General features: G+C 41.7%; 1 protein-coding gene across 1 annotated transcript; it reads left to right on the forward strand.

Annotated features, from left to right (window-relative positions):
* On the forward strand, positions 1-25,086 carry LOC126253183 (trypsin-1-like). The gene is made up of 2 exons (XM_049954345.1): positions 1-435; positions 24,504-25,086. Exons 1-2 carry the CDS (start codon positions 28-30, stop codon positions 24,852-24,854), a joined length of 759 nt encoding a protein of 252 aa, XP_049810302.1. The 5' UTR covers positions 1-27; the 3' UTR covers positions 24,855-25,086.
* The last annotated feature ends 1,628 nt before the right edge of the window (positions 25,087-26,714 follow it).

The raw sequence follows: 26,714 nt of genomic DNA on the forward strand, positions 1-26,714 counted from the left end.
ATTGTGCAGAGGCCACCAGTCGAAGAGATGCTGAAGCCAGCCGTGTTATTTTTGCTCGCGGTGGCCGCTGCCTGCAGCGCTGCGCCCCCAGCGAGGGCTCACAGGTTCAGGACTCGCCACCAGGGCCGCATCGTGGGCGGCGGCCCGGTGGACATCTCGCAGTTCCCGTGGCAGATCTCGCTGGAGTACAGGAGCGAGCATTACTGTGGCGGCTCCATAATCAGCTCCAAGTGGGTGCTGACTGCGGCACACTGTGGCGACCATAACGCACAGTATTACTTACTGAGGGCGGGCACTTCCTTACGTGAGTCTGGCGGCACCGTTTACGACGTCACTACTGTGATCGTTCACAACAGATTCAGTTGGTCAACAGGAGATTACGATATCGGAGTGCTATCCATCGACGGATCCTTCACTTTTGGTGACAATGTTCAGGTAAAATTTACCCACGTGGAACACTTACGTATTTAAAATAGATATGAAGCTAACAGTCTGCATCTTACTACAACTATTAATGTAGTTTCAGCAGTGTTACGTTTACAGTGATAATTTATTTGATAAAGCTGCTATTTTCTTTTTTTGTCATTCTGATCAACAATCTGACAAACTACTTTTCTTCTGCACTTTTACACTCTGCTCAAAAAGAAGAAGAAAAAAAAAAAAAGGTTCAGATGGCTCTGAGCACTGTTGGGACTTAACATCTGAGGTCATCAGTCCCCTAGAACTTAGAACTACTTCAACCTAACTAACCTAAGGACATCACACACATCCATGCCCGAAACTGCGACCGTAGCAGTCGCGTGGTTCCAGACTGAAGCGCCTAGAATCGCTCGGCCACTCCGGCAGGCCTACACTCTGCACTCACACTTCTGTGCAACCTATGTCTCTTCGATCCAGAGACGTCAGTCATATAACTAGCAAAATACCGAACCTCTTTCTCTTTCTCTTCCTCTTCCTCTTTCAAAAACTTGCCCTTGCGAAAGTGTTCCACTAATAATACATCGGAGGTGAAAGACTATTTAGTGCCGTTACCATATTTTTCATGCATCCTCCTCCACCCCTGCCCCCCCCCCCCACACACACACACTTACTATTAACCTAGCCGAGGTGGGGTGGTTTGAGTGTGACAACGATATTCTGTAGATAACCGTAATGTAGCTGCAACCGCAACAGGTCATATCTGTGGACATGTCAGGCAAGCAAATGGTGTATGGGGGCTTAATTAAATGTAATGCAAATAATTTTAATTTTTGCTTTAGTAGCTGTCTGTCCGTTTACGAAGTCTCGTAACGGTTGGCCCTGACTAGTATTATTACGCTATCTGACTGCATAGAACAACAACAAGGAATGAAATGGAAATTTTCATTAACACAATTAATTAATTAATTAATTAAGTCCCCAGCAACTATAAAACCTACGAAACCAAAGCACAAGTATCACTGTTCTGTGTGTGGGAGTGTGACTCAACGTACACATCTGGCACGGTTCTTCTTCAAAAGACAAGAATTTCAAATACCATTTATACTGAATTAATTAAAGAAAATACAAATACCATAATTACTCAAGAGAACCACAATTACACTCTAATCCAAGAACACAAGCCAGATGCTTTGTTGACTGAACCTGTAATGACACATTATTTAAAACATGGAAATAATGAAAAATAAATCAAGTTTCGTTACCTTCATATATTGACCAAAATCACTCTCATAATTACAATATATCTCCACACCGACTCGCTATTACCACATCTCAACAAGAACCTTTCAGCATCACATCTCAGCAAGCACTCCCTACTAGCACATCTGAACACGAACTGACTACCACGAGTCCTCGACAAGCACTGCCCACTACGACATCCCAATAATCACTGTCCGTGGAGGCGGCGGAACAATGCTCTCTAGCGATCTCTGGCGGTGTGGCTCAGTGTAGCCACCTTTCATATGCCCTTCCTCCACGGCTAGAATTTGATGGTATTTTTGCCAGCATTGGTGGTGAAAATACCACCAAATTCGTCAAAAAAATACAGACAAAAATAAAAGATAATATTAATACGTAAATATCATATAACTAGATAAAATTTTGGCTTTGCACTGACCTTTCAATAACCTAATATATAAAATACAGTAAGCAATACAAATTCTTTCATACATGTGACTTAACATAACAGTTTACACAAGTATCATGTGGTTAAACAGTTCAATCAATAGCGTCAGCAATGACGAATATGTGCAGGTAAGAGTCTCATAACTTTCCACAAACAGTAATACACAAAAAATCAGTTTATACAAATATTCACATAAACGCTTTCCATAGCCCAAGAATAAGCAGTTGACAGTTCCAGCAGTAGCACCCAGCAATGGTCAACAGGTGCAAAAACCAATAAGTAACATTTTTTCAATAGAAGCAGTCCATCAGTGGCACCCGCAATGTTGATCAGGTGCACACAGCAACAGGTGACTTCATTTCAGTAGAAGCAATCCATCAGTGGCACCCAGCAATGTTGAGTAGGTGCAGACACCAACAAGTAACACCATTTCAGTAGAAGCAGTCCATTAGTGGCACCAGCAATGTTGATCAGGTGCACACAGCAACAGGTGACTTCATTTCAGTAGAAGCAATCCATCAGTGGCACCAGCAATGTTGATCAGGTGCAGACAGCAAGAAGCAACATCATTTCAGTAGAAGCAGTCCATCAGTGGTACCCAGCAATGTTGAGCAGGTACACACAGCAACAAGTCACATTTCTCAGCAGAAGCAGTTCCATAAAATCTAGTATCACTGATCACACTGTTCATCAGAGTTTATAAGCAGAAATTAAACATGTCCTAGTGGCACCAATCATGTAGAGAAGGTACAAGTAACAGTCCATAATTTTTTTACAATCACTGATCACACAGTTCATCAGCAGAAATTAAACATATCCTTGTAGCACCAATCATGTAGAAAAAGTTCAAGTAACAGTCCATACTATTCACCATAACTACTGAGACAGTTCAGTCATGAATAATAGTTTGAATGCACATACAATTTCTTTAACAAATTATTATCAATGCTCTTACACTAAACATACAAATCATAATAAACACACAAATGATATCAGGTAATTGTCACATTAACTATTACAGTACACAATAACAGTTAACCTATAATATTTATGGGTGTCAGTGCAAGCCACAACAAACAAGTGAAATAATATTTAGGAGATAGGTTGGGATCACTTCTCTGGGATTATAAACGGAAAACACACAAAACACACTCACTCATCTTTCATCCACATTAGTGCTACTGTGTAATTGAATAGTGTTAACTGTGTAAATGCAATTCTGTCAAAATTTTATGTTCATCATGTGTATGAAGTAGTAGTGGCAGCAATGTATAACAGTCAATAATAGTTAGTCAATGTCATAGTCATCATGTCTAGACCAATGTTTGCCAAGCCAGATCAAATTGTACTGTTGCTGAACAACTGTCAGTGAGCCAAGATATGCAAATACTTCCTCTCTTAAAAAAAAAGTGTATACTGCTTATTGATTTAACAAAGTGTGTGTGTAGGCAATCTTCTTCCTACTTTAGTGTTCTAGTCTGCCATCTTCATCCTCCTTGTTCCATATAAACCAACAAAAACAATATGCTCCTCATTTACTTTACCTCTTATCCACCAAAACTCCAATAATCATTAGCATCACAACATCTCAGTACTTCACTAATACCTTTTCAATACGTCGATCATCAATATCATTTACCTTACCTTTTGTCCACGAAAACTCCAATAATCATCTACTTCACCTAATCTCAATACCTCAATAATACGTCGATACATATAAACCTCAGCACCAATATCATTTCGCTTCCATAGCAACACTTTCCTCTAGTCAGTCTCCTCGAACAAGTACAGATAAAAACCTAATGCAAACCTCATCATCCCATACAATCCGAAGACACAGTGTCCACACACAACCTCTGTGTAATCCATCTGACACAAATTTTCTACTCATTATAAATTATAAGATACATTTTGGTTCCTTGTCCATCATTAAATAAAAGAAATGCATACATGACCTCTAACAGACTTAGTTCGAATAACTCTCAGTAATTAAGTACGATTACGGAGTGTGAATGATCATAATATTTCACAGTGTGTACACCACTTCAAGAATCATAGCAGAAGCAAACATGTGGAGTATTTTTTGTGTCAAGTGTCACCTCCTATTTCAATTGCTCACGAAGAAGGCAGTGTAATAACTGTCAATGGTCTAAACCTAGTTTTGGTATGTCATGTCATTAGCTTCCTTCCTATTAGCATAAATTTATACAGCTTCCATAAAACCTCCAGCTCATGTGACTTCTATGACTTTCTTGTACTAATGTCGTTCGTCGAATTACTGCAGTTCATTTTCTTATCTTAAAAATATAAGGCACTGAGCGTATGCAAAACAAGCAATAGCGAGTAAATATACCAGTAGAGAACAGAATGTCAACAAGTGGATGCAGCACAATTCTTACAACGAGGCTCTGCCAAGCGAACAATCTATAATTAATACAATAGTGTGACCTAAACTCTATGTACGTACACAGTATGTTAGCATTTCTATATACTAAATTGAAGAGTAGTTATGACAACAAAACAGAAATGTGTAAATATGCAATCCATACGCACAGCAGCAAACATGCCTTACACAATAAACAGGTCATTAGCATCACATCGACATAAGCAAATAAATGTTCATATGTAATCTTAATAAGTACCCATGAAGGCGCAAGCAGATAAATCACAAAGTATAACTTACATATCTAACCACATCAGCACAATTAATCAGGTGACAATTATAATTTAAATAAATAAGCACAGCAGGCACATAATAGAAAAATATGACATCAGTGAAAAAGCATAGCAGCCAAGCGATGCATAATATATACAAATAACAACCCTGTTCATTAGTCAATCATTGTCAAAATCAGTTAATGTGCGCAAGCACGTCGCTTCACTAGTAAATTCATAGAACATTAAATTAGCACAAAGTATGAATCACGTAATCGCGAGCAGCAAATTACATCTAAAGTACGTACCTAAGTGGAATTATGTTACCTGAAAAATAAACTCAATTAATAGTTACCCTTTTTAATTTATTCCTTTTTTTTTTTCGAAATTCCATTCTTCCTGAAATTTTCTCGATAGCAAGTCGTCTTAACGTCGGACACGCACCGAATTTACCTGAAGGTCTTAAATACTTTATACAACCGTATCCCGAAAAATACTGAACGTTAATAACATAATTTATGAAGTCCTTATAGCTTTATACAGAATTTAGTCGGAGAAATTAGACTGTGTATTTGTTTTCGTCTGTCAGTGCATTCGCACTGAGCGCTCGATCAGCTGTAGGCGCGTGACGTAGGAAGTCATTGTTTGCGGTCAACGACTGCCTTGTGCGGCGCGCAGACTGACTGTTGCTTTGAGTATGTGCCGCTGCCAAAACACAGCGCGGTATCCTTGCATTCTCCGCATGTTTACGTAGCTGTTAGTTTCTCTAAAGTATGTCATTCTACAAAAATTTTTTACGTTCGATATATGATGTATTCCCTTAGAGCGTCGTGATTTAAGAGTTTCTACTTCAACAGTGTTATCATGAATAATTTTGCGAACTCTATATGGACCGTTATAAAGCAGAAAAAATTTGCGACATAAGCCTTTTCGTTTATGAGACAAACGGTGAGACTTAATTAACACCTTTTGACCAACTGACAAGATTTTTAAACGACCAGGACGTTTAGCTGATTTCTCTCTTCTAGCAGCCGCAGATGCAATATTTCGTAGAGCCAGGTTGACAACTTCAGAATGCCGCAGTTTCCGTGAAGGCGGAAAAGGAACGATTTCAGAAATGCGATTTGTTGGTACTTTATTTTTTAATATCAATAGAGGCGGTAAAGAAGTTGAGTCATTAGGAAGTTCATTCAGAATGTTTTGAAAAATATGAAGATACTGATCCCAAGTTCTGTGATTCTGATGACAATAAAGACGACACAATTTATTGATTTCCTTCATCCATCTTTCTGAAGCGTTAGACTGAGGGTGAAAAAGTGAAATGAAGATTGGTTTAATTTTACGACGCCGTAGAGTACGAAGCCAAATTTTAGAGCGAAACTGTGATCCATTATCTGATATAACCTTATCAACATGACCAACTTCCTTAAGAAAATGTTTGATGAAAGCATTAGATACTGAACGAGCTGTTGCTTTGCGTAAAGGTGTAAAACACACATATTTTGATGTCAGTTCCACTGCTACGAAAATGTACGCAAAACCATTAGTAGAACGAACCACTGGACCGAACAAATCGACTGCAGCCATGTCCTTTAATTTCGCTGGAATGATAGGAAACAACGGTGCTCTGTGAGAAACAGTTGGCGGCTTAGCCTGTTGACATAATTTGCATTTGGCAAGAACAGATCGAATACGTTTTTCCATATTATTGAAGTAGCAATTTTCTCGTAATTTATGAAAGCATTTTCTGGGACCAAAATGCGCATAACTGAAATGTGTAAACGAGGTGTGGCCAAATCGTCCAATTTACCAAGGCGTCTAAGAAAATTACAAACACCAATAAAACTACGAGCATCACGTTTTGTGGTAGGAACAGCATAATTACGAATAGCGTCTAATTTTTTCTGGATCAGGAAGAATACCTTCTGTAGAAATAATGTGACCGAGAAATTTCACCTGTGAACGACCAAATTCAGATTTTTCTAAGTTCACAGTAATGCCAACTCTTGCAAAGATACGTAATAATGAATCCAAAATTTTGTTGCGTTCACTCCAAGAATGTTTAGCAATAAGAATATCGTCAACATATGAAGTAATATTGTCACGAAGATAAACAGGTAAAATTTCGTTTAAACTACGAATGAATGCTGCAGAAAATATAGTAAGTCCAAACAGTAACTTCCGAAATGTTATGCTCACTCCAAGAACGTTTGGCAATAAGAATATCGTCAACATATGAAGTAATGTTGTCACGAAGATAAACAGGTAAAATTTCATTTAAACTACGAATGAATTCTGCAGAAAATATAATAAGTCCAACCGGTAAATTCCAAAGTCACTTTTGGGTAAAACAGTCAAATCCGGTTATTCTTTACCTACTGTCTAGATAGATGGATAGTAGAAGAATTGTTTTTTATAGATACAAAGAATAGTGAAAGAGTAGGCAGCGGTGCAGAAAACTAAAAGGGAAATAGCACCACTACAGCTCGGGGCCCTGTGATCGCTACGGCACATGTTCACTTAATGTAGTGAATCCCCTGAGGGCTTTAATAACTGCACATAAATTTCAGTTTGTGACTCAGTGGCAAATCTGGTGGAAGTGCGCACGTAAATCGATCCAACCATGAACATGGACGTCTGTCATTCCTAGAATTGCAAAAGATCTTAAATTTCCGAACAGTCAAGAAGTGTTCACAGTCAAAGCTTCCGCCTCGCGGCGACAAAGACCTACCGCGTGTGTCCCAGTCCCAATGTTGATTATTGTCAAGTTCGCGCGCCTGGCGCTCTCTTGTTGCATCACGTAAATGAAACAAATTATTTTCTTCAAACCCTTCTGCTATCTGTGATACTAAAATTCGTCTGCTGTCTTTTCCTACGATTTCGCTTTTAATATATTTGTCTTGCTTTTGTAATGCCTCAAATTCCCTTTTCACGCGTTCATTAAATTTTCCCTGTTTTTCAACATGCTTATTTATGTTCTGGTACTCTCCGGTTTCTGCAAACGGTAATGGAGCTGTATCATCCGAATCTCTGTCCCCATTTAAACCAAGACTTGTCAATTTATCTGAAATCTCCTCAACTCTTTCCGATAAATCACCTATTTGTTCTTTCTGTTTATTTACGTCTTCCGTAAGTGTCGCGACTCGGGTTTCAGTATTGTCACATTTAGTAGTTAACTGTTCACACTGTTGCGTTAAGTTATTTATTCTGTCATTTGGAACGGATTCCTCGATTCTCTCAAATATTTCTTCCTTATCGTGTGCACGTTGTAAATTTAACTCTGAAAATTTTTGTACTATCACGCGATCTCTTTCTTCCTGTTCTCTATCCTGTTCCCTTTGTCTAATCTCTACTACAATTAATCTATTATTGTGAGCATTCAAAATTGGTTGTACTTCTTCTCTGATTTCTCTCTTTAATTCATCTTTCATATTTTTAAAACAAGTCCCTATTCGTGAATCTAACCGTGTTTCCATTGTTTCAATCTGTGTTTTTAATTCAGATCCCAAATTTAATATTATACCCATCAACTGCTCCATTTGATCTGGTTCGAAATTCTTTTCGCCCCTATCATTTCTCGCAAAACCAGTTTCCTTCGTCATAGCTGTATAGCCATCTGTGTTCGATACTATTCCAGAATCTTCTGTCGTTAATCTCGAATTCTGAAAATTTTCTAATTGTGAAAAATTTTGAAATGGTTCCGGACTATTTTCCCGACTTATTACATTGTTTTCCACTTCATTATTCATCACACTGTTTTCCTCTGTTGGCGAGTTCGCCATGTTAACAATTTCGTCATTCTCACTATCCATCATTTTTGCCTTTTTCATCGATCGCGTAATCATTTACAAAACATACAAAACTCGTCACTATATGAAAATTACACACAATGACACTTTATCTCCAACAATACCATTCACACGAAATGTTTCCCTCAAACACGATTAATCGAACAATTCAAATAATTGCACTAAATTGTCAAACGCGTATACAAGAGAACAAAATTAAATTCTGAAAAAAAAAATACCATTATAAGAATGACAATTACCAAATCTACACATGCAAAACAGACTATAATTACTAAACTACAAGTTACTACAACAATGCTACTGTCTACTATTTTTACAATCAGAAGATTCCAAGGGACGATCCTGGCAGGGTCGCCACGTGTATGGGGGCTTAATTAAATGTAATGCAAATAATTTTAATTTTTGCTTTAGTAGCTGTCTGTCCGTTTACGAAGTCTCGTAACGGTTGGCCCTGACTAGTATTATTACGCTATCTGACTGCATAGAACAACAACAAGGAATGAAATGGAAATTTTCATTAACACAATTAATTAATTAATTAATTAAGTCCCCAGCAACTATAAAACCTACGAAACCAAAGCACAAGTATCACTGTTCTGTGTGTGGGAGTGTGACTCAACGTACACATCTGGCACGGTTCTTCTTCAAAAGACAAGAATTTCAAATACCATTTATACTGAATTAATTAAAGAAAATACAAATACCATAATTACTCAAGAGAACCACAATTACACTCTAATCCAAGAACACAAGCCAGATGCTTTGTTGACTGAACCTGTAATGACACATTATTTAAAACATGGAAATAATGAAAAATAAATCAAGTTTCGTTACCTTCATATATTGACCAAAATCACTCTCATAATTACAATATATCTCCACACCGACTCGCTATTACCACATCTCAACAAGAACCTTTCAGCATCACATCTCAGCAAGCACTCCCTACTAGCACATCTGAACACGAACTGACTACCACGAGTCCTCGACAAGCACTGCCCACTACGACATCCCAATAATCACTGTCCGTGGAGGCGGCGGAACAATGCTCTCTAGCGATCTCTGGCGGTGTGGCTCAGTGTAGCCACCTTTCAATGGTTCTTAAAAAGGAGCAACAGCGTTTTTAATCGCTGCAGAAAAATATTGTCTACGACTGACTGATCTGGCCTTGTACCATTGGCTTACATGACCTAGCTATACTAGTTTTGAAAACGTCTGAAAGGAAAGGAAAACTACAGCCATTGTTTCTCTTTACTGTGTGCCTGATTCATGATAGCACCGTCTTGGATAAAATATTCCACAGGCAAAATATTCCCCCATTCGGATTCACGATTGGAAGCTGTTGAGGAGGATGTTCTCATCAGAACAGAAAAAATTGGCGCTCTACAGGGCAGTGTGTGCAGTGAGGTCCTTTCATCGCTAAGTAGGCTACAGTGTAAATAAAAATGGATAGGTTGAAGTTAGATATAGTGGGTGTAGTGAACAGCAGTATCACAATAACAGAACTTCTGTTCAGGATACTTCAGGATTATCACCACAAAATCAAAATGAGAAATGCAGGAACTGGTCTACCATGATAACGAATAAGAAGATAATAATGTGGGTAAGCTACTATGAACTGCATAGTGAACACATTTTTCTAGCCAACACAGACACGAAGCGAGACCCACACGACAGTAGTAAGCGTTTATAAGCCTACTAGTTCTGCAGATGGCTGACAAATTGATTGAACGTATAATGATCTTACAAGGGTTGGAAGCTCCTCATGATGGTTCTTTTTTTCATGTTTAAAAATAAAATTAATGGTTTTAAACTCCACCTTTTGTAAAACATAATATACTTTTTATATTCATCCAAACATTGTTCGACACCTATGTGTCGTCTACTGTCGGATGACACAAAAGTTTCGATATATGTTTGGGTAAACAGAAAAAAAGATATATATTGTGTTTTGCAGTAGCCAGAATTAAGAAACCCAAATTTCAAAGAACGTCTGATCGAAAAAGGGAAAATTATTCAGACTGTTAAGACAGACGAAATTTTAACTGTAAAAAGAAGATAGCAAAAATAGTAGGAGAATACGGATTTAAGGAAAGGAACGAGGGAAAGTTACGTGGTGTAATTTAGTATCGAGCAAAATTCAACCATTGCTCATACATGGATTAAAAATCACGAAAGGAGGTGACTATACAAGGAAGACACCTGCAGTCATCGAGAAGTTTCATATAGATTACGTATTTTGACAACAAGGTTTAGAAAGCAGATTTTAAATTTCAAAACTTCTCGAGGACGGAAGTGCACTCTGATTGTAATTTTCTAGTTGTAAAGTGAATAAATTGCAAAAAGCTAGTAACTTAAGGAGAAGGAACCTGGATATATTAAAGAAAAAGTTCTTGCAGAGTTCGAAACGGAGTGTAACGCAACAATTGACAGAAGCAGGAGAAAGAAAATAAATGGAAGACGAATGGCTACCTTCGAAAGTTAAGATAAGGTATCGATGGAGCAAATACGCAAAATGTCAAGACCTACAAGTAATCGCTGGTTAATATAGAAGGTATTCAATTTAATTAAAGGAATGAGAAAATGTAAAATTGCAACTAGGCAAAGCAGGAATGGTTAGATGATAAATGGAAGCTGTAGAAGCACGTATAACCATGAGAAAAATATGACACCTATAGAGAAACTTAAAATACTCACAGAGAAAAAGAAAAGCTTTTCTATGAATATGAAGAGCTCAGATGAGAACAGAGTAGTAAGCATAGAAAGGAAGGTTGGAATGTGGAATTTGTAGAAGGGAAATGAACTTGAAGATAGTATTATAGGTAGGAAAGGCAAAATAGATGAAAACGAAATATCACACTGTTAGAAGAATTTGACAAAACAATGTCTAACCTTAGTCTCTAACTGTCACCTGTTACACACTTGCAGAGTGGCGAGTTACGTATTTAGCTCTTGCAAACTACGTATTTAGCTTTTTCTGTGTTTTGTTAGCAGCATATATTTTTTAAATTCTGTGCGTGTTTTTTTTCTGCTTAAGAGGTGCACCCTTTCATTTTTGTAACTCTAAAGTGTAGAGTGAGGCAGCCTGTAGCACAGTTGTCATTTGTTCTGAACAGTCAGATACCCAGTTCATAAAGGCGTCAACCTCCATTGGTGAAACGTCAGAAAGCTAGTAACTTGTATATGCAGGTTTCTGTGTGTGCTTTTATAGTTCACTTCTTCAGTTAGTCTTGCTGAGATGAATAGGAAGTGTGGACGCTGTGTGCGGACGCAGGAGGAGCTGGTCGCAGTTATTGAACAGCTGTAAGCGCTTTTGGCTATGGTCAGCCGTGTTCAGGCTGCTGCCTCGGGGCACGGATACTCCTCGGGGTGTAGTAGTGGCGGAGAATCTGGCTCGTCGCATGGTGTCTCTCAGGCATTGATTGTTTCGCCCATGGGCACTGCTGCCCAGACATCTCCTAGTGTACACAACACGATGGATCTGCCCTCACAGCAGGGTGAGTGGCAGGTGGTAAAGCATTCACGTCACTTGAGGCAGAGGGCCAGTGTGAAGACTGGCCGTGTGTGCTCGCCTTTTCTGTAAGTGAACAGGTGGGCTTTCCTTCAGTACACCCCAAGCAAGCACAGGGAGCAGGGTTTTGCTACTTATCGGGAGCTGCACTTTCAGGCGCATTATGGATCCCCTTAAGGAAATAATGTTCAGAGCCAGAAAACAAGCCAATGAGCACTTGGTATGTCTATTGGGGCCTCATCCAAGATGTGAATGAGGCCTGCGGCTATCGAGCATGGAGGATACAGTGGTCTGCAAATTGTGGCTTCCGTCGGCTGCAACAATGCGTGTCGCTTGGGTTCTGAGGCCATCCTCAGTTTATACAGGAGGCTGGCCGGAGTTGTGAAGGCTACTGGCGACATGTGTAGGGTGCAAACAGAGTTCGCAATTTGCAGTATAGTTCTTAGTGTGGATACGGGTCCTTTGGTCTGGAGCTGCGGGAAGGGTATCAGGAAAGGCTTCTACGATTCAGTGATAATCTTAGCTGCAGATTTCTGAACGTGCTAAATCACGTGGGAAATTCTAGGATTTCCCGTGATAGCTCAGGAGTGCATTACGCAACAGAAGCAGCTACCTGGGGTGCAGAGTACATTTGGAGTGCACATAAGGGTTCCTAATGCTAGACGATAGTTTGAGGTACTCTGATAAACACTCGCCGGACGATAAGCACATGCCGAAATCCAACCGCGTTCAAAGTAAAGACAGTTAAACGGCCATACATTTATTAGTAAATTGTCGAAGTATTCGTAACGAAATTCCTGAATTTATTGCCCTTCAGAAAATTAATAATATTCAGATTTTTCTTGTGACCAAGAGCTGGCTGAAACCTGAAGTAGTAAGCTGTGAGATATTTAGCGAGTTATGGAACGTGAATCAAAAAGACGGATTAGATGCCATAGGAGGGGTAGCGTCTTTGACTAGTAACGGAAACGTCGTCGGTCCTATGTTCGAACCCACCACTATTGCTTAAACTTTCAGTAAAAAGCGTCGCCAATGGAGGCCGAAGACTTCCAGCATAAGAAATCACCCTCATTCTCCTAACGGCCGTGTTATAGAGTACGAATGAGTGGACAGAGGTTCAGGTCACTATATCGTCCTTGGGACTGAAAACTGCCCCTAAAAGGTGGAATAATCTGAAACGATCAACGGCAACAGGATGCAGAACGCAATGGGAACCACAGTATTAAAGACAGATAACGTGTATACATGGGACACTTGGCCCATAATTGAAAAGGAATTATGATGACCTCTCCATTGGAAAAAGATTCCAAACTAGTCCCCCATTCGAATCTCTGAGAGGGTACTGCGAAGTTGAAGGTGCCCGTGACAAAAAGATCGTATAACCGAAGAATAACATTCTATGGGTAGGGACTTGGTACGTCAGAAGTTTGAACGTAGCAGGGGAAATTAGAAAATCCGAAAAGGAAAATCCTTAGGCATATTCTGTGTGTCAGTGAAGTGAAATGGAAGGAAGACAGGGATTTATGGTTAGACGAGTATAGGATAATGTAAACAGCAGCAGAAAATGGAATAAACGGAGTAGGATTGTTATAAAAAGGAAGGTATGGCAGAGAGTGAGTTACTGTGAACAGTTCGTTGACGGGGCGGTTGTTGTCAGAATCAACGGTGAGCCAACACCGGCAACAATAGTGTGGCATACATGCCGACGTCGCAAACATAGGACGAAGGGACAGAGAACTATATGAGAATATTGAACGGGCAATTCAGTATGTAACTGAGATGAATATGCAATGGTCATGAGGGACTGAAATCAGGTTATAGGGGAAGGAGTGGGAGAAACGGTTACTGGAGAATACGGGCTTGGTAATAGGAACGAGAGACGAGTAAGCCTACGTGAGTTTTGCAATAAATATCAGTTAGTAATAGCGAATACTCCATTCAAGAATCACAAGAGAAGGAGGTACACGTGGGAACGGCTGGGAGATACAGAAAGATACCATTTGATGATATCAGTGTAAGGAAGAGATTCCGATTAGATTGTAAGAGGTACCGAGGAGGAGATATCGACCCAGCTTACGATTTAGTCATAGGAAAGAGCAGGCTGTAGTTTAATAGAGTAGCCAGGAAGAATAAATTCGCAAAGAAATTGGTTACGTGAGTGCTAAGAAATGAAGAAATACGCTTCAATTTGTCTGAAATTATAGGTAACTGCGATACTGGCAGTTCAGTTGAAAAGGAAAGAACATCACTAGAAAGGAGAATCACAGACGTTGGAGAGGAAACAGTGGGTTCAAAGAAGCAAACTGTGAGGAAACCATAGGTAACGGAGGAAATTATTTAATCGATTGACAAAAGAAGGAACGAGAAAAATGTTCAGGGAAACTCAGGAATACAGAAATACGAGTCACTTGAGATGAAATAAATAGGAAGTGCAGGTAAGCTGAGGCGAAATGGCTATATGAAAAACATGATGAAATTAAAAAAAAAACAAATGACTGTCGGAAGCACTGACTCAGCATAGAGAAAAGTGAAACCAAAAGCAAGGGTTGTAACATTGTGTAAAGGGAATTCCATTGTTAAATGCACCGAAGGGCGGGGAGGGGTGGAAAGAGTACACTGAGGGCCATGTCAATGGGGAGGACTGACGTGATGACGTGATATGTCAAACACCGTTCAGTAGAGCTACGCCATTGTTCACGCTTTTAGGGTTCCTTCTACTAATTGGTTTTCATCCTCTGACAATACAGATCTTAAATTACCACTTTTGGTCTTTTTTAATTGTTTGCTATTTGTTTAACGATGCTTCAGACTGATTCTACATTACTGGCCATTAAAATTGCTACACCACGAAGATGACGTGCTACAGACGCGAAATTCAACCGACAGGAAGAAGATGCTGTGATATGCAAATGATTAGCTTTTCAGAGCATTCACACAAGGTTCGCGCCAGTGGCGACACCTACAACGTGCTGTCATGAGGAAAGTTTCCAACCGATTTCTCATACACAAACAGCAGTTGACCGGCGTTGCCTGGTGAAACGTTGTTGTGATGCCTCGTGTAAGGTGGAGAAATGCGTACCATCACGTTTCCGACTTTGGTAAAGGTCGGATTGTAGCCTGTCGCGATTGTTGTTTCTCGCATCGCGACATTGCTGCTCACGTTGGTCGAGATTCAGCGACTGTTAGCAGAATATGGAATCGGTGTGTTCAGGAGGGTAATACGGAACGCCGTGCTGGATCCGAACGGCCTCGTATCACTAGCAGTCGAGATGACAGGCATCTTATCCGCATGGCTGTAACGGATCGTGCAGCCACGTCTCGATCCCTGAGTCAACAGATGGGGACGTTTGCACGACAACAACCATCTGCACGAACAGTTCGACGACTTTTGCAGCAGCATGGACTATCAGCTCGGAGACCATGGCTGTGGTTACCCTTGACGCTGCATCACAGACAGGAGCGCTTGCGATGGTGTACTCAACGACGAATTTGGGTGCACGAATGGCAAAACGTCATTTTTTCGGATGAATCCAGGTTCATTTTACAGCATCATGATGGTCGCATCCGTGTTTGGCGACATCGCGGTGAACGCACATTGGAAGCATGTATTCGTCATCGCCATACCGGCGTATCACCCAGCGTGATGGTATGGGGGGCCATTGGTTACACGTCTCGGTCACCTCTTGTTCGCATTGACGGCTCTTTGAACAGTGGACGTTACATTTCAGATGTGTTACGACCCGTGGCTCTACCCTCCATTCGATCCCTGCGAAACCCTACATTTCAGCAGGATAATGCACGACCGCATGTTGTAGTTCCTGTAAGGGCCTTTCTGGATACAGAAAATGTTCGACTGCTGCCCTGGCCAGCACATTCTCCAGATGTCTTACCAATTGAAAACGTCTGGTCAATGGTGGACGAGCAACTGGCTCGTCACAATATGCCAGTCACTACTCTTGATGAACTGTGGTATCGTGTTGAAGCTGCAGGAGCAGCTGTACCTGCACACGCCATCCAAGCTCTGTTTGGCTCAATGCCCAGGCGTATCAAGACCGTTATTACGGCCAGAGGTGGTTGTTCAGGATACTGATTTCTCAGGATCTATGCACCCAAATTGCATGAAAATGTAATCACATGTTAGTTACAGTAAAACATATTTTTCCAATGAATACCCATTTATCATCTGCATTTCTTCTTGGTGTAGCAATTTTAATGGCCAGTAGTGTAATTTCCACAACCCTCGAAATCAACTCTGTTCAGATAAACTCTTCTCTTCCGTGTTTCAAATATATTTCTTGGTCCGTTTTAAGTCCTGACTCCAAATTCCGTCAAAACCGGACTAAACTTTCCGAAATTATCGTACTCTGCTTCAGTGCCACTTTCATAGAGCAATATAGCTAATCACATAGTTTTATTTTAATGAAGTCACCTTCTACTTTAGCAAAATCTTGTAGGTGTTGTTAATGTCCCTTACAAGGGCACAGAATTTCATTAAACACATATTAGACATTCTTGCATCACGCATTACACGAATACAAAGAAGACATAGAATAACGTTTCTGCAGTTTGTTACCGGAATTGTGTCACTATAGAAAACATTCCAAAGAGTAAAATCTGGAAGTAAGAGCAAGCAACAACTTAATTAAAGATAAATGTAAATTTTAAAAAATCCTTCCTTATATGCCCATGAAAACAGCACAACCTGTAGTACATTTTCCACAATATATATAATTGAAAAATGCACTTGTAGCTATAAACATACTGACATTACCTGTAATACACCAGTAATATAGGTTGTATACGTGTTCATAAAAGCTTTTGTCCTTAAACATGTCTCCGTGTCAATGTAACATTTTTGGATGTTGTTCACTAAGGTACAGTACAGGCACACGTTACTTGAGTAACACAGTTTTTTGCATTATAGAATTAAGTGTCCCTGGCACACCTTGACAGTAATAAAGTTAATCAGGCATGGTCACTAGAACCTCTAGCTAGACATCATGCACTATGTATAAAATGTAGACATAAAAGTGCACATATGTGCTTAATGTTACTGTGTTACTACCCTTTTACGTACAGCTTTGCCCACATATGGAGGTATGAAACATATATTGCTCACATTCCATCTCTTCCTCCTCTCTCTCTCATCCAATCACCTTCCTTCATCATTCTGTTCACCTTCTCCTCCCCTTATATCTTTCCATCTCCTTTTCCCCCTCTGTCTATCACCTCCTTAACTCTCTCTGCTCATCACCTACTCCCCTCTAACTCCATCCATCTCTGCCCGCCTTCTCTCTGTCCATCTCCTCCTCTCCCTATGTCTGGCCATCTCCTGCTCCATACGCTGCCATCTCCTCTTCCTCCTCCTCTCACTGTCCATATCGTCCTCCCACTCTTTTTTTTCATATTCTCCTCCACCACTCTCTGACCATCTCCTCTCCCCTTTCCTTGGAACCCGCCCTATACCTGTCGCCATCTTCCATCTGCCTCCTGTATCTCCTCCTCCTCTCCCCTCGCTCTGTCCCTACCTTCCCCTTTCTCCCTGACCATCTCCTCCTCCCCCTTTTCCTGACCATCCCATACTCCTCCTTACTCTCTCCAACTGCTCCTGCCCCCTTTTTGTTCATGCATCTCACCTAACTGTCCCTCTTCACCTCATCCTTTCACCTCTATCTGTCTATCACCTCAACCATACTCACTCTGTCTCTCCATCTCCCTCTCCTGCCTCTCTGACCATTTCTTCCTTCCCATTTCCCAGACCATCTCATCGTCCTGCTCTCACTATGCATGTCTGCTCTTCACTGCTCAGGTGAGCCCATCTGTATATGTAGCCCCACTAATGTGCAGTAATACTAACTGCACAACATGTAGTGCAGGGAAGCCTAGTGTCAGGACAAGGAGATCCTTACCTCCAGAGTTATGATTTGCAGACAACAAATAGTCTCTGCATCAAATTTGGGTGAAGTCGATCCATGGTTTAGGGAAAGCTTAACATACATGCAAACACATAGACATGCATCCATTTTTATCCTTATATATGAAATGGAATGTATGTATTGTATTGGGGTATTGTATGATGCATTCGTCCAGTATCTCCTTCTGAACTAATGGATCGATTTCTACTTCTCGATATATGAGAATCAGCACTATGGGGGTTACAGCCACCTACGTCTCATATTAGCAGAGATATTGGAAAAACAGAGCTTTCAACCACTGAAATGTAATCTGATCGACATGACAGGCGTGTTGTGCAGTTAGTATCAGCATATCTTGCAGAGGATAATGTGCAGATGGGCTTGGGTGGAGAGAAAGACGGTGAGGAGATGGACAGGAGAAACTGAGGTGTACAGAGAAAGGAGGGAGGATGAAATGGACAGAGAGATTAGAGAGGAGGAAATGGACAGATAGAGAAAAGAGCAGGAGTGTTGACAGTAATATGAGTGTATCTTGCAGGGGCTGCATGTGCAGAGGGCAAGGCTGAGGAGAGAGTTTGAGGAGGAAATGGATAATGAGAGGAGGGAGGATGAGATGAACAAGGAATGGGGGCAAGAGGGGGCAGATAGACAGGGAAGAAGGCAGATGGAAGGGATAGAGGGGTAATGAACAGATGATTAAAAAAGAGGGGTAGGAGGAGATGGACAGAGAAAGGGGGAGAAATAGAACAACGTAAATATAATCATAATACACTCCTGGAAATGGAAAAAAGAACACATTGACACCGGTGTGTCAGACCCATCATACTTGCTCCGGACACTGCGAGAGGGCTGTACAAGCAATGATCACACGCACGGCACAGCGGACACACCAGGAACCGCGGTGTTGGCCGTCGAATGGCGCTAGCTGCGCAGCATTTGTGCACCGCCGCCGTCAGTGTCAGCCAGTTTGCCGTGGCATACGGAGCTTCATCGCAGTCTTTAACACTGGTAGCATGCCGCGACAGCGTGGACGTGAACCGTATGTGCAGTTGACGGACTTGGAGCGAGGGCGTATAGTGGGCATGCGGGAGGCCGGGTGGACGTACCGCCGAATTGCTCAACACGTGGGGCGTGAGGTCTCCACAGTACATCGATGTTGTCGCCAGTGGTCGGCGGAAGGTGCACGTGCCCGTCGACCTGGGACCGGACCGCAGCGACGCACGGATGCACGCCAAGACCATAGGATCCTACGCAGTGCCATAGGGGACCGCACCGCCACTTCCCAGCAAATTAGGGACACTGTTGCTCCTGGGGTATCGGCGAGGACCATTCGCAACCGTCTCCATGAAGCTGGGCTACGGTCCCGCACACCGTTAGGCCGTCTTCCGCTCACGCCCCAACATCGTGCAGCCCGCCTCCAGTGGGGTCGCGACAGGCGTGAATGAAGGGACGAATGGAGACGTGTCGTCTTCAGCGATGAGAGTCGCTTCTGCCTTGGTGCCAATGATGGTCGTATGTGTGTTTGGCGCCGTGCAGGTGAGCGCCACAATCAGGACTGCATACGACCGAGGCACACAGGGCCAACACCCGGCATCATGGTGTGGGGAGCAATCTCCTACACTGGCCGTACACCACTGGTGATCGTCGAGGGGACACTGAATAGTGCACGGTACATCCAAACCGTCATCGAACCCATCGTTCTACCATTCCTAGACCGGCAAGGGAACTTGCTGTTCCAACAGGACAATGCACGTCCGCATGTATCCCGTGCCACCCAACGTGCTCTAGAAGGTGTAAGTCAACTACCCTGGCCAGCAAGATCTCCGGATCTGTCCCCCATTGAGCATGTTTGGGACTGGATGAAGCATCGTCTCACGCGGTCTGCACGTCCAGCACGAACGCTGGTCCAACTGAGGCGCCAGATGGAAATGGCATGGCAAGCCGTTCCACAGGACTACATCCAGCATCTCTACGATCGTCTCCATGGGAGAATAGCAGCCTGCATTGCTGCGAAAGATGGATATACACTGTACTAGTGCCGACATTGTGCATGCTCTGTTGCCTGTGTCTATGTGCCTGTGGTTCTGTCAGTGTGATCATGTGATGTATCTGACCCCAGGAATGTGTCAATAAAGTTTCCCCTTCCTGGAACAATGAATTCACGGTGTTCTTATTTCAATTTCCAGGAGTGTATATAGCTGATAAGTAATTACAAGCATTTAGCTCATGAGGCGACCTCGTAATCTTAAGGTGTTGGAACAATCTCAGGTACATTCTGTGGCACTGGCTTATTCATACTTTCCGTTCTTCTGCTTTCTTTACCAAACACTTTTCTTCCTTTGGAAAGAGCTAATATCAATTGAGGCAGTGCTTTCCGTTCACCTTGAAATGGGCAGATTTTGCTCATATAGACAACCATGGTTCGAGTGGGGAGTTTTATTTTAACGTTAGCTGATGATGCTGTTTCGACTACCTATTGGTCATTGGTACTGTGGAATAAATGTACTTGTTTTCCCTTTTGGAAAGGAAGGGTTTATGGGGAAATTCTACTTTTTTATTGTGCGTGTTCTCCTGTATTTCTAGAGCCCTTGTGTCCATTTTACACCTGAAACTATATCCCTTTTAGCCTTTTCCCAAACTTCTCTGGAACTGTTTGACATAATTCAATAGGTGAGGGAATTTTTGTACCGAAAATAGTGTCGCACGATGAAATACCCGAGTTTTCATAGATTTTTTAATTATATGCACTTATGACATATTGTAAAATGGTGTCCTAGTTGTCATGGCTAGTGTTCACATTGTAACTTAGCATTCTGCTCAATGTCCTATGAACTATCTCTGTTCTACTGTTCGTTTGCGGGTGAAGGGCGCTAGTTCGTAACTTTTTAACACACGATTGTCGATATAGCACTTTAAACAATTAAGACATATAGTTCGTGCCTTGGTCTGTTGTTATTTGTTCTTCTGTGCCGCAATTCAGTAGCCGATTGTTAATGAAAGCGTGAGCCACTGCGTCTGCTTGTTGGTTTGGAATGGCGATTATGGCCAAGTAAGGCGATAAATGATTTATTGTTAGCACATATCGGATTCCTTCTGGTGTTTGTGCAAAAGTGCCAAGGACGTCGAGACCAATTAAATGGAAAGGTTTCTCTGCCTGAGGCAGTCTTTGCCTATATTCACTGACGACTCAGCTCAGCTCTCTGAATGCAAGGGATGGAGTTCTTTACATTGTCGTCCGCTGTGCCCTGCTAAAGTGGAATCGTGGGCTTGCTTCGACACTTGATTCCATAAGCCGGCTGGCTCAACTACACGGCAGCCACATCGTGTTTGCTCGCAAGGCACTCAGTCATCATAGCTTAAATGTGCCTGTTTTGCGTATCACTGACAATCACCGTTGGTCGCCTGAGTTTTGTCCACTCGGCTATCCTTATTCTGAAGGATTCTATGACACTTACTTCGCATCTTAATCCGTCAGCGTTACCACGAGATTTCCCTGGACGATATACTACCCTGAAATCGAATTCACTAAGGAATAAGGGCCAGTGTGTTAGCCTGCTGCTAGGATCCTTAAATCGTAGAAGACATTTTGGTGCTGTGTGATCAGTTATGACCATAAATATCCTCCTGTAGGTATAGCAAAGATAATGAAATGAAATGATCATATGCCATTGTTGCCGGGAGGTCCCATTCAGGTCGGGCGCCAAGTGCAAGTCTTATTTCAGTCGGCGCCACATTGGCGACTTGCGGCCGATGATGAGGATGAAATGATGATGAGGACAACACAACACCCAGTCCTCGAGTGGAAGAAATCTGCAACCCGGCCGGGAATCGAACCTGGGCCCAGTGCATGGAAGGCAAGCATGCTACCACCCAGCTAAGCATCGGTAATACTAGATAACAAAAAGGAGCCCCTGCATTTCCTTTCCTCTAGTTGAATAGTTTTTTTACTTGATTTATTCAGTTGCCTGGAAGCACAGGCTATGAGGTGTTCCTTCCCGTCCACCTCTTGCTCAGGACACAGCCGAGGGCATTGTTGTTCGAATCAGAGGACAAGAAGTGTTTCTGATACTCTGGAAAAATGAGAACAGAGCCGTTGAACGTTATTGATAGTTCAGAGTTCAGTTAAGTTTTGTTCCTTTTTGACAAATGTGTATGTAAGTGGTCTTTCCATCTCTACCAATTTTGGTATGTATTTTGTATAGAAATTCGCAATTCCTAGATACGATTGTACTTCTTTCACTGTGCTAGGCGGTCGATATCTTTTAATTCTTCCACACGCCGGGGGTCGGTACATACAGCGACCTGGCTAGTGATGTGACCTAGATAAATAACTTCCTACATACTGCTTTTACAGGATACATACTTTACATAGTTTAATAAAAGAAAGTTTTTGGCATGTATATAAATCTTGTCTCTGTTCTGATACTCTACACAGCAAATTTGTATGTGATATAAACAATGACATGCATCTAGTATTGAGGCTAAGAATTTTAATACATACTCGTTTTGTTTGTTGGGGATTATACACAAGCTGTCTGACACATAATAACGCTAATAATTGAGCCCCATTTCATTTGCACTTGAATGCTGGATGATGTTGCGTTCATCGTCTGGAGACAGTTGGACATAAAGTTTCCTTCCCTGGTCATATTTCATAACATGGGAAACAAAGCGTGCCATATTCTAGGTATTTGATAATTATGTGGGATAAGTAACTTTTACTGACACTGACTTGTACAACTAATTTTCTCGGGTTTATCTTAGGCCTGTGTTAATAGGCCCACTTACTTCCACAGTTTCAAATATAAATGAAGTATGTTGCAACTATAGACACAAAATTTATATCAATTTAAGCCGTTAAAGTTATTAATTGACATTGTAATACGATTACAGTATTATGTTGCTGTCCTTTTTTCAGACAAAATGCTATGCACTTACGGTGTAATATGTTCAGGTCTGCCAGATGACAGTTCTGTCAAAGGATGTCTTTTATACGATTGGTCAGAAATATCGAACACAACGTAAAGAAGATTTTTGTAGTAAAAAATATTAACCTACTCTTCTAAAATCAGATGGCCTAATTGATTAAAAAGTAATGAGTAGCGACCTGTACTTCAAAAGATGACAAAATCGCTTTAATAAGAGTACTACAGCTGCCGAAAATATTTCCTTCTAATGGGGAAACGTATTGTAGGGAAACTCTAGGAACACGTCCGGTTCCCGTCAGATCACCGAAGTTAAGCGCTGTTGGACGTGGCCGGCACTTGGATGGGTGACCGTCCAGGCTGCCATGCACTGTTGCCATTTTTTGGGGTGTACTCAGCCTCGTGATTCCAACTGAGGAGCTACTCGACCGAATAGTAGCGGCTCCAGTCAAAGAAAACCATCATAACGACCGGGAAAGCAGTGTGCTGACTACACGCCCCTTCTATCCGCATCCTCATCTGAGGATGACACGGCGGTCGGATGGTCCCGATGGGCCACTTGTGGCCTGAAGACGGAGTGCTAGGAACACGTACTTTATTCACCCGATTCGTTAACCTATGATTTCCACGTGTTGGCACTTCTAAGCAACCCAGCATCTATAATATGTTGTTGGTTAACCTATGTCTTCCAACTGTTGGTACTTCTAAACAACCTTGCGTGTAGAATATGTTATTGGTTTTACAACAGTAGGTGTGTATTACTCAGGCCTTTGAAAAGTGCGCATTCTGTTAGCTCTTAGTGTATTTATAGTCGAGCACAATGTACCTGCTGAAGAAAACGCTAGACTGCGAGCTACCCTGAAGTCGTACTACTGGCACGCTGAGAAATTTTCTCCATATGTTGTCCTATAAGCAGACGTCACATTCGTTTACACCGCACAGATCCGTTTAGAAGACAATAAGTACATTTCACAAAGGAAGGACACCAGTGTGTGTTGTTGAAGGGAGCCTTTCCAATTTAGCAGCTAAGACTCATTGGGGACTCCCTAGGCATCGACATGGTAGGACCTTTAGATTTAACTTATCAGTCGTCCGGTGTGGCCAAGCGGTTCTAGGCCCTTCAGTCCGGAACCGCGCTGCCGCTATGGTCGCAGGTTCGAATCCTGCCTCGGGCATGGATGTGTGTGATGTCCTTAGGTTAGTTAGGTTTAAGTAGTTCTAAGTCTAGGGGACTGATGACCTCAGATGTTAAGTCCCATAGTGCTCAGAGCCATTTGAACCATTTTTTAACTTATCATACGATGGTACACCATTACCAGTACTTAGTTTATTCACCGCCACTCACATCTTAGCGATGGCCGAGCGGTTCTAGGCGCTTTAGTGGGGAACCGCGCTGTTGCTACGGTCGCAGGTTCGAATCCTGCCTCGGGAATGGATGTGTGTGATGTCCTTAGGTTAGTTAGGCTTAAGTAGTTCTAAGTCTAGGGGACTGATGACCTGAGATATTAAATCCCATAGTGCTTAGAGCCACTTGAGCCACACACGCCTTAACAGTTCTGTTGACGATTATGACCTCCTCAGGCGATCACTCTTGGGACGGCGGAACCCGACGTTGGCACGTCGGTAAACATCAGCGGCTGGGGGAACCTGCAGTACGCAGGGTCGCCGCCGGTACTGCTGCACGCCGTCACCACAGTCCTCATTGACAGGGCCACGTGTGACGAGACGTGGCGTGACATCACGTATAACGAGCTGTGCACCGGAGGAGAACACAAGGGCGCTTGCCACGGGGACAGCGGCGGAGCCCTAGTGGTGGGCTCCACGCAGTACGGTATCTTCTCGCGCACAAGCTGCTCTCGGAGTGGAACTCCTGATGTGTACACCAGCGTCCCAGCACTGCGATCCTGGATCACTGACAACACCGGCATCTGAGTAACAAACTGCCTACAACCACTATATGCGCTCAGGATGCTCCTCGATACAAAGTAATGAAATTTTACAAAATAGAATATTTACTGAATGATAATGTCTGCTCTGTTTAAAAAGTGTTGTCCTGATAGTATGCACCAGTAGCTCTTGCTAATATTAGAGTGTTACATAAAACCATTAGAAACAAGAAATAAATGTACTCAAATCAGCTAATAATAATACGAAATCAATGTAATTTTTTCCCATTAATATTGGTGTTCGCCATCTATTACTTTCACAGTTATTCCGTAAATGATCAAAATTTTTCACAATAACCAACTTTTACTAATCTTCTTCAGATATTTGCCCTGTTTCCGTCTCCCTTGACACACACACACACACACACACACACACACACACACACACACACACACACAAGAGAGAGAGAGAGAGAGAGAGAGAGAGAGAGATAGAAAGAGAGAGAGAGATGCAAATGAAAGAATCATCGAGGTTCTCATCTGGCGACCTGTGTGTACAAATATACTGGTACGAGCTTGTGACTAAACTAAATTCATTTCCTGCATTACTTTTGAAACTTTCAGTATTCGCTAGCATCTTTAAGTCACAATGGAGGTATTAAAACATTTTTTGGCTGTATTCTTCGCTCTTTTATATGCATGAGTAAGATAAATTGCGAATAGTGGAGACTATTTTTGGTACTAGTGTTAGATTTATACATGTTACCGTTAATTCTAATTTTGTCAGATTCTTTAGAACAAACATTGTAACAGAGTAAATGTATTGTGAGACTGGTGTTAATATAGTAATTTTTTAGACAGTTGCTTATATTATGACGTAGGATGGGCACCAAATGTTATCCATGAGGTACGTTTCTGTGCAATGAATGCTTTGTTTCTACTTGGGGCTTTGCTCAACAAAATTAATCTACATGATAATAATCAGTGGATGTATGCAAAGTAAGCTAACGGTCTAATGCTTTCATCACCAAAATAGACAATCACACGTAGAACTAACATTGCTGAATTCAAGCAATTCAGAGGATTTACGATATGTGATTCCCAGTTAGATTTCTGAGTAATATGCATACGCGGGAATATCCAACATTCAATTTGGCATTGTCTTCTCTGCTGTACTGCTACTGACGCCGATATATCTCTCTTTGCACAGAACAGAATGAATTGTGCTCTCCGTAATTTAAGTGACAGATGATATACTACGAAGAAATCAATAGCCCTATTCAATAACTCATTTAATGCTTCTTCTGTTGAATGGCCGTTGGCATGCTCGATTATCGTGCCTGATCGTCAGTAAACAGCACTAATTATGCATTATGAATATAAGATCTTTTAACTTTATAGCAGTAAGTTTCAACTTTCTCCTCAAGAATTTTGTGATTTGACCAGACAAATTTGTTACAGTCATCAGAAAAATTCCGGTAGACGAATTCTTATCATTGAGATGTATTAGTACGTAACTGTTATTCAAATGATGGATAGCGTTTTCAGTGAAGAGGCCTGTCAGGAATGCTCAACCATTCTACAATACATAATCGCTGAGAAGGATGTTAATAGTGAAACAGGTCTACAATTATTAACCTTTCTGAAAGAGGAGTCTAAAAACTTCGTGCCTTACTCTCGCCTGAAAGATATGTTGTGAAAGCGGTGTGTTAAATATATGGCCCAGTACAACAGCTGCAGATGGCGGGTGAAAATTTGGGAACACCCTGAGAAATTCACGTAACCGCCAGTAACCAGATCTTCATATAGATAAGGCTTACCGGCCAATGATCTTCTTCAGTGCGGATGTACTCACATTGCTCAAACTCTTACGGGAATCTGCAGACTGACTGCCGCAAGTAATGAG

The sequence above is a fragment of the Schistocerca nitens genome, chromosome 4 (assembly GCF_023898315.1).
Source record: "Schistocerca nitens isolate TAMUIC-IGC-003100 chromosome 4, iqSchNite1.1, whole genome shotgun sequence".
Taxonomy (NCBI): Eukaryota; Metazoa; Arthropoda; class Insecta; order Orthoptera; family Acrididae; genus Schistocerca; species Schistocerca nitens.

Bases quoted from the DNA above. Each gene is read 5' to 3' on its own strand.
- LOC126253183 (XM_049954345.1), top strand. From the start codon at position 28: ATGCTGAAGCCAGCCGTGTTATTTTTGCTCGCGGTGGCCGCTGCCTGC. The intron at 436-24,503 runs GTAAAATTTACC...TGACCTCCTCAG, and splicing joins CTTTTGGTGACAATGTTCAG to GCGATCACTCTTGGGACGGC.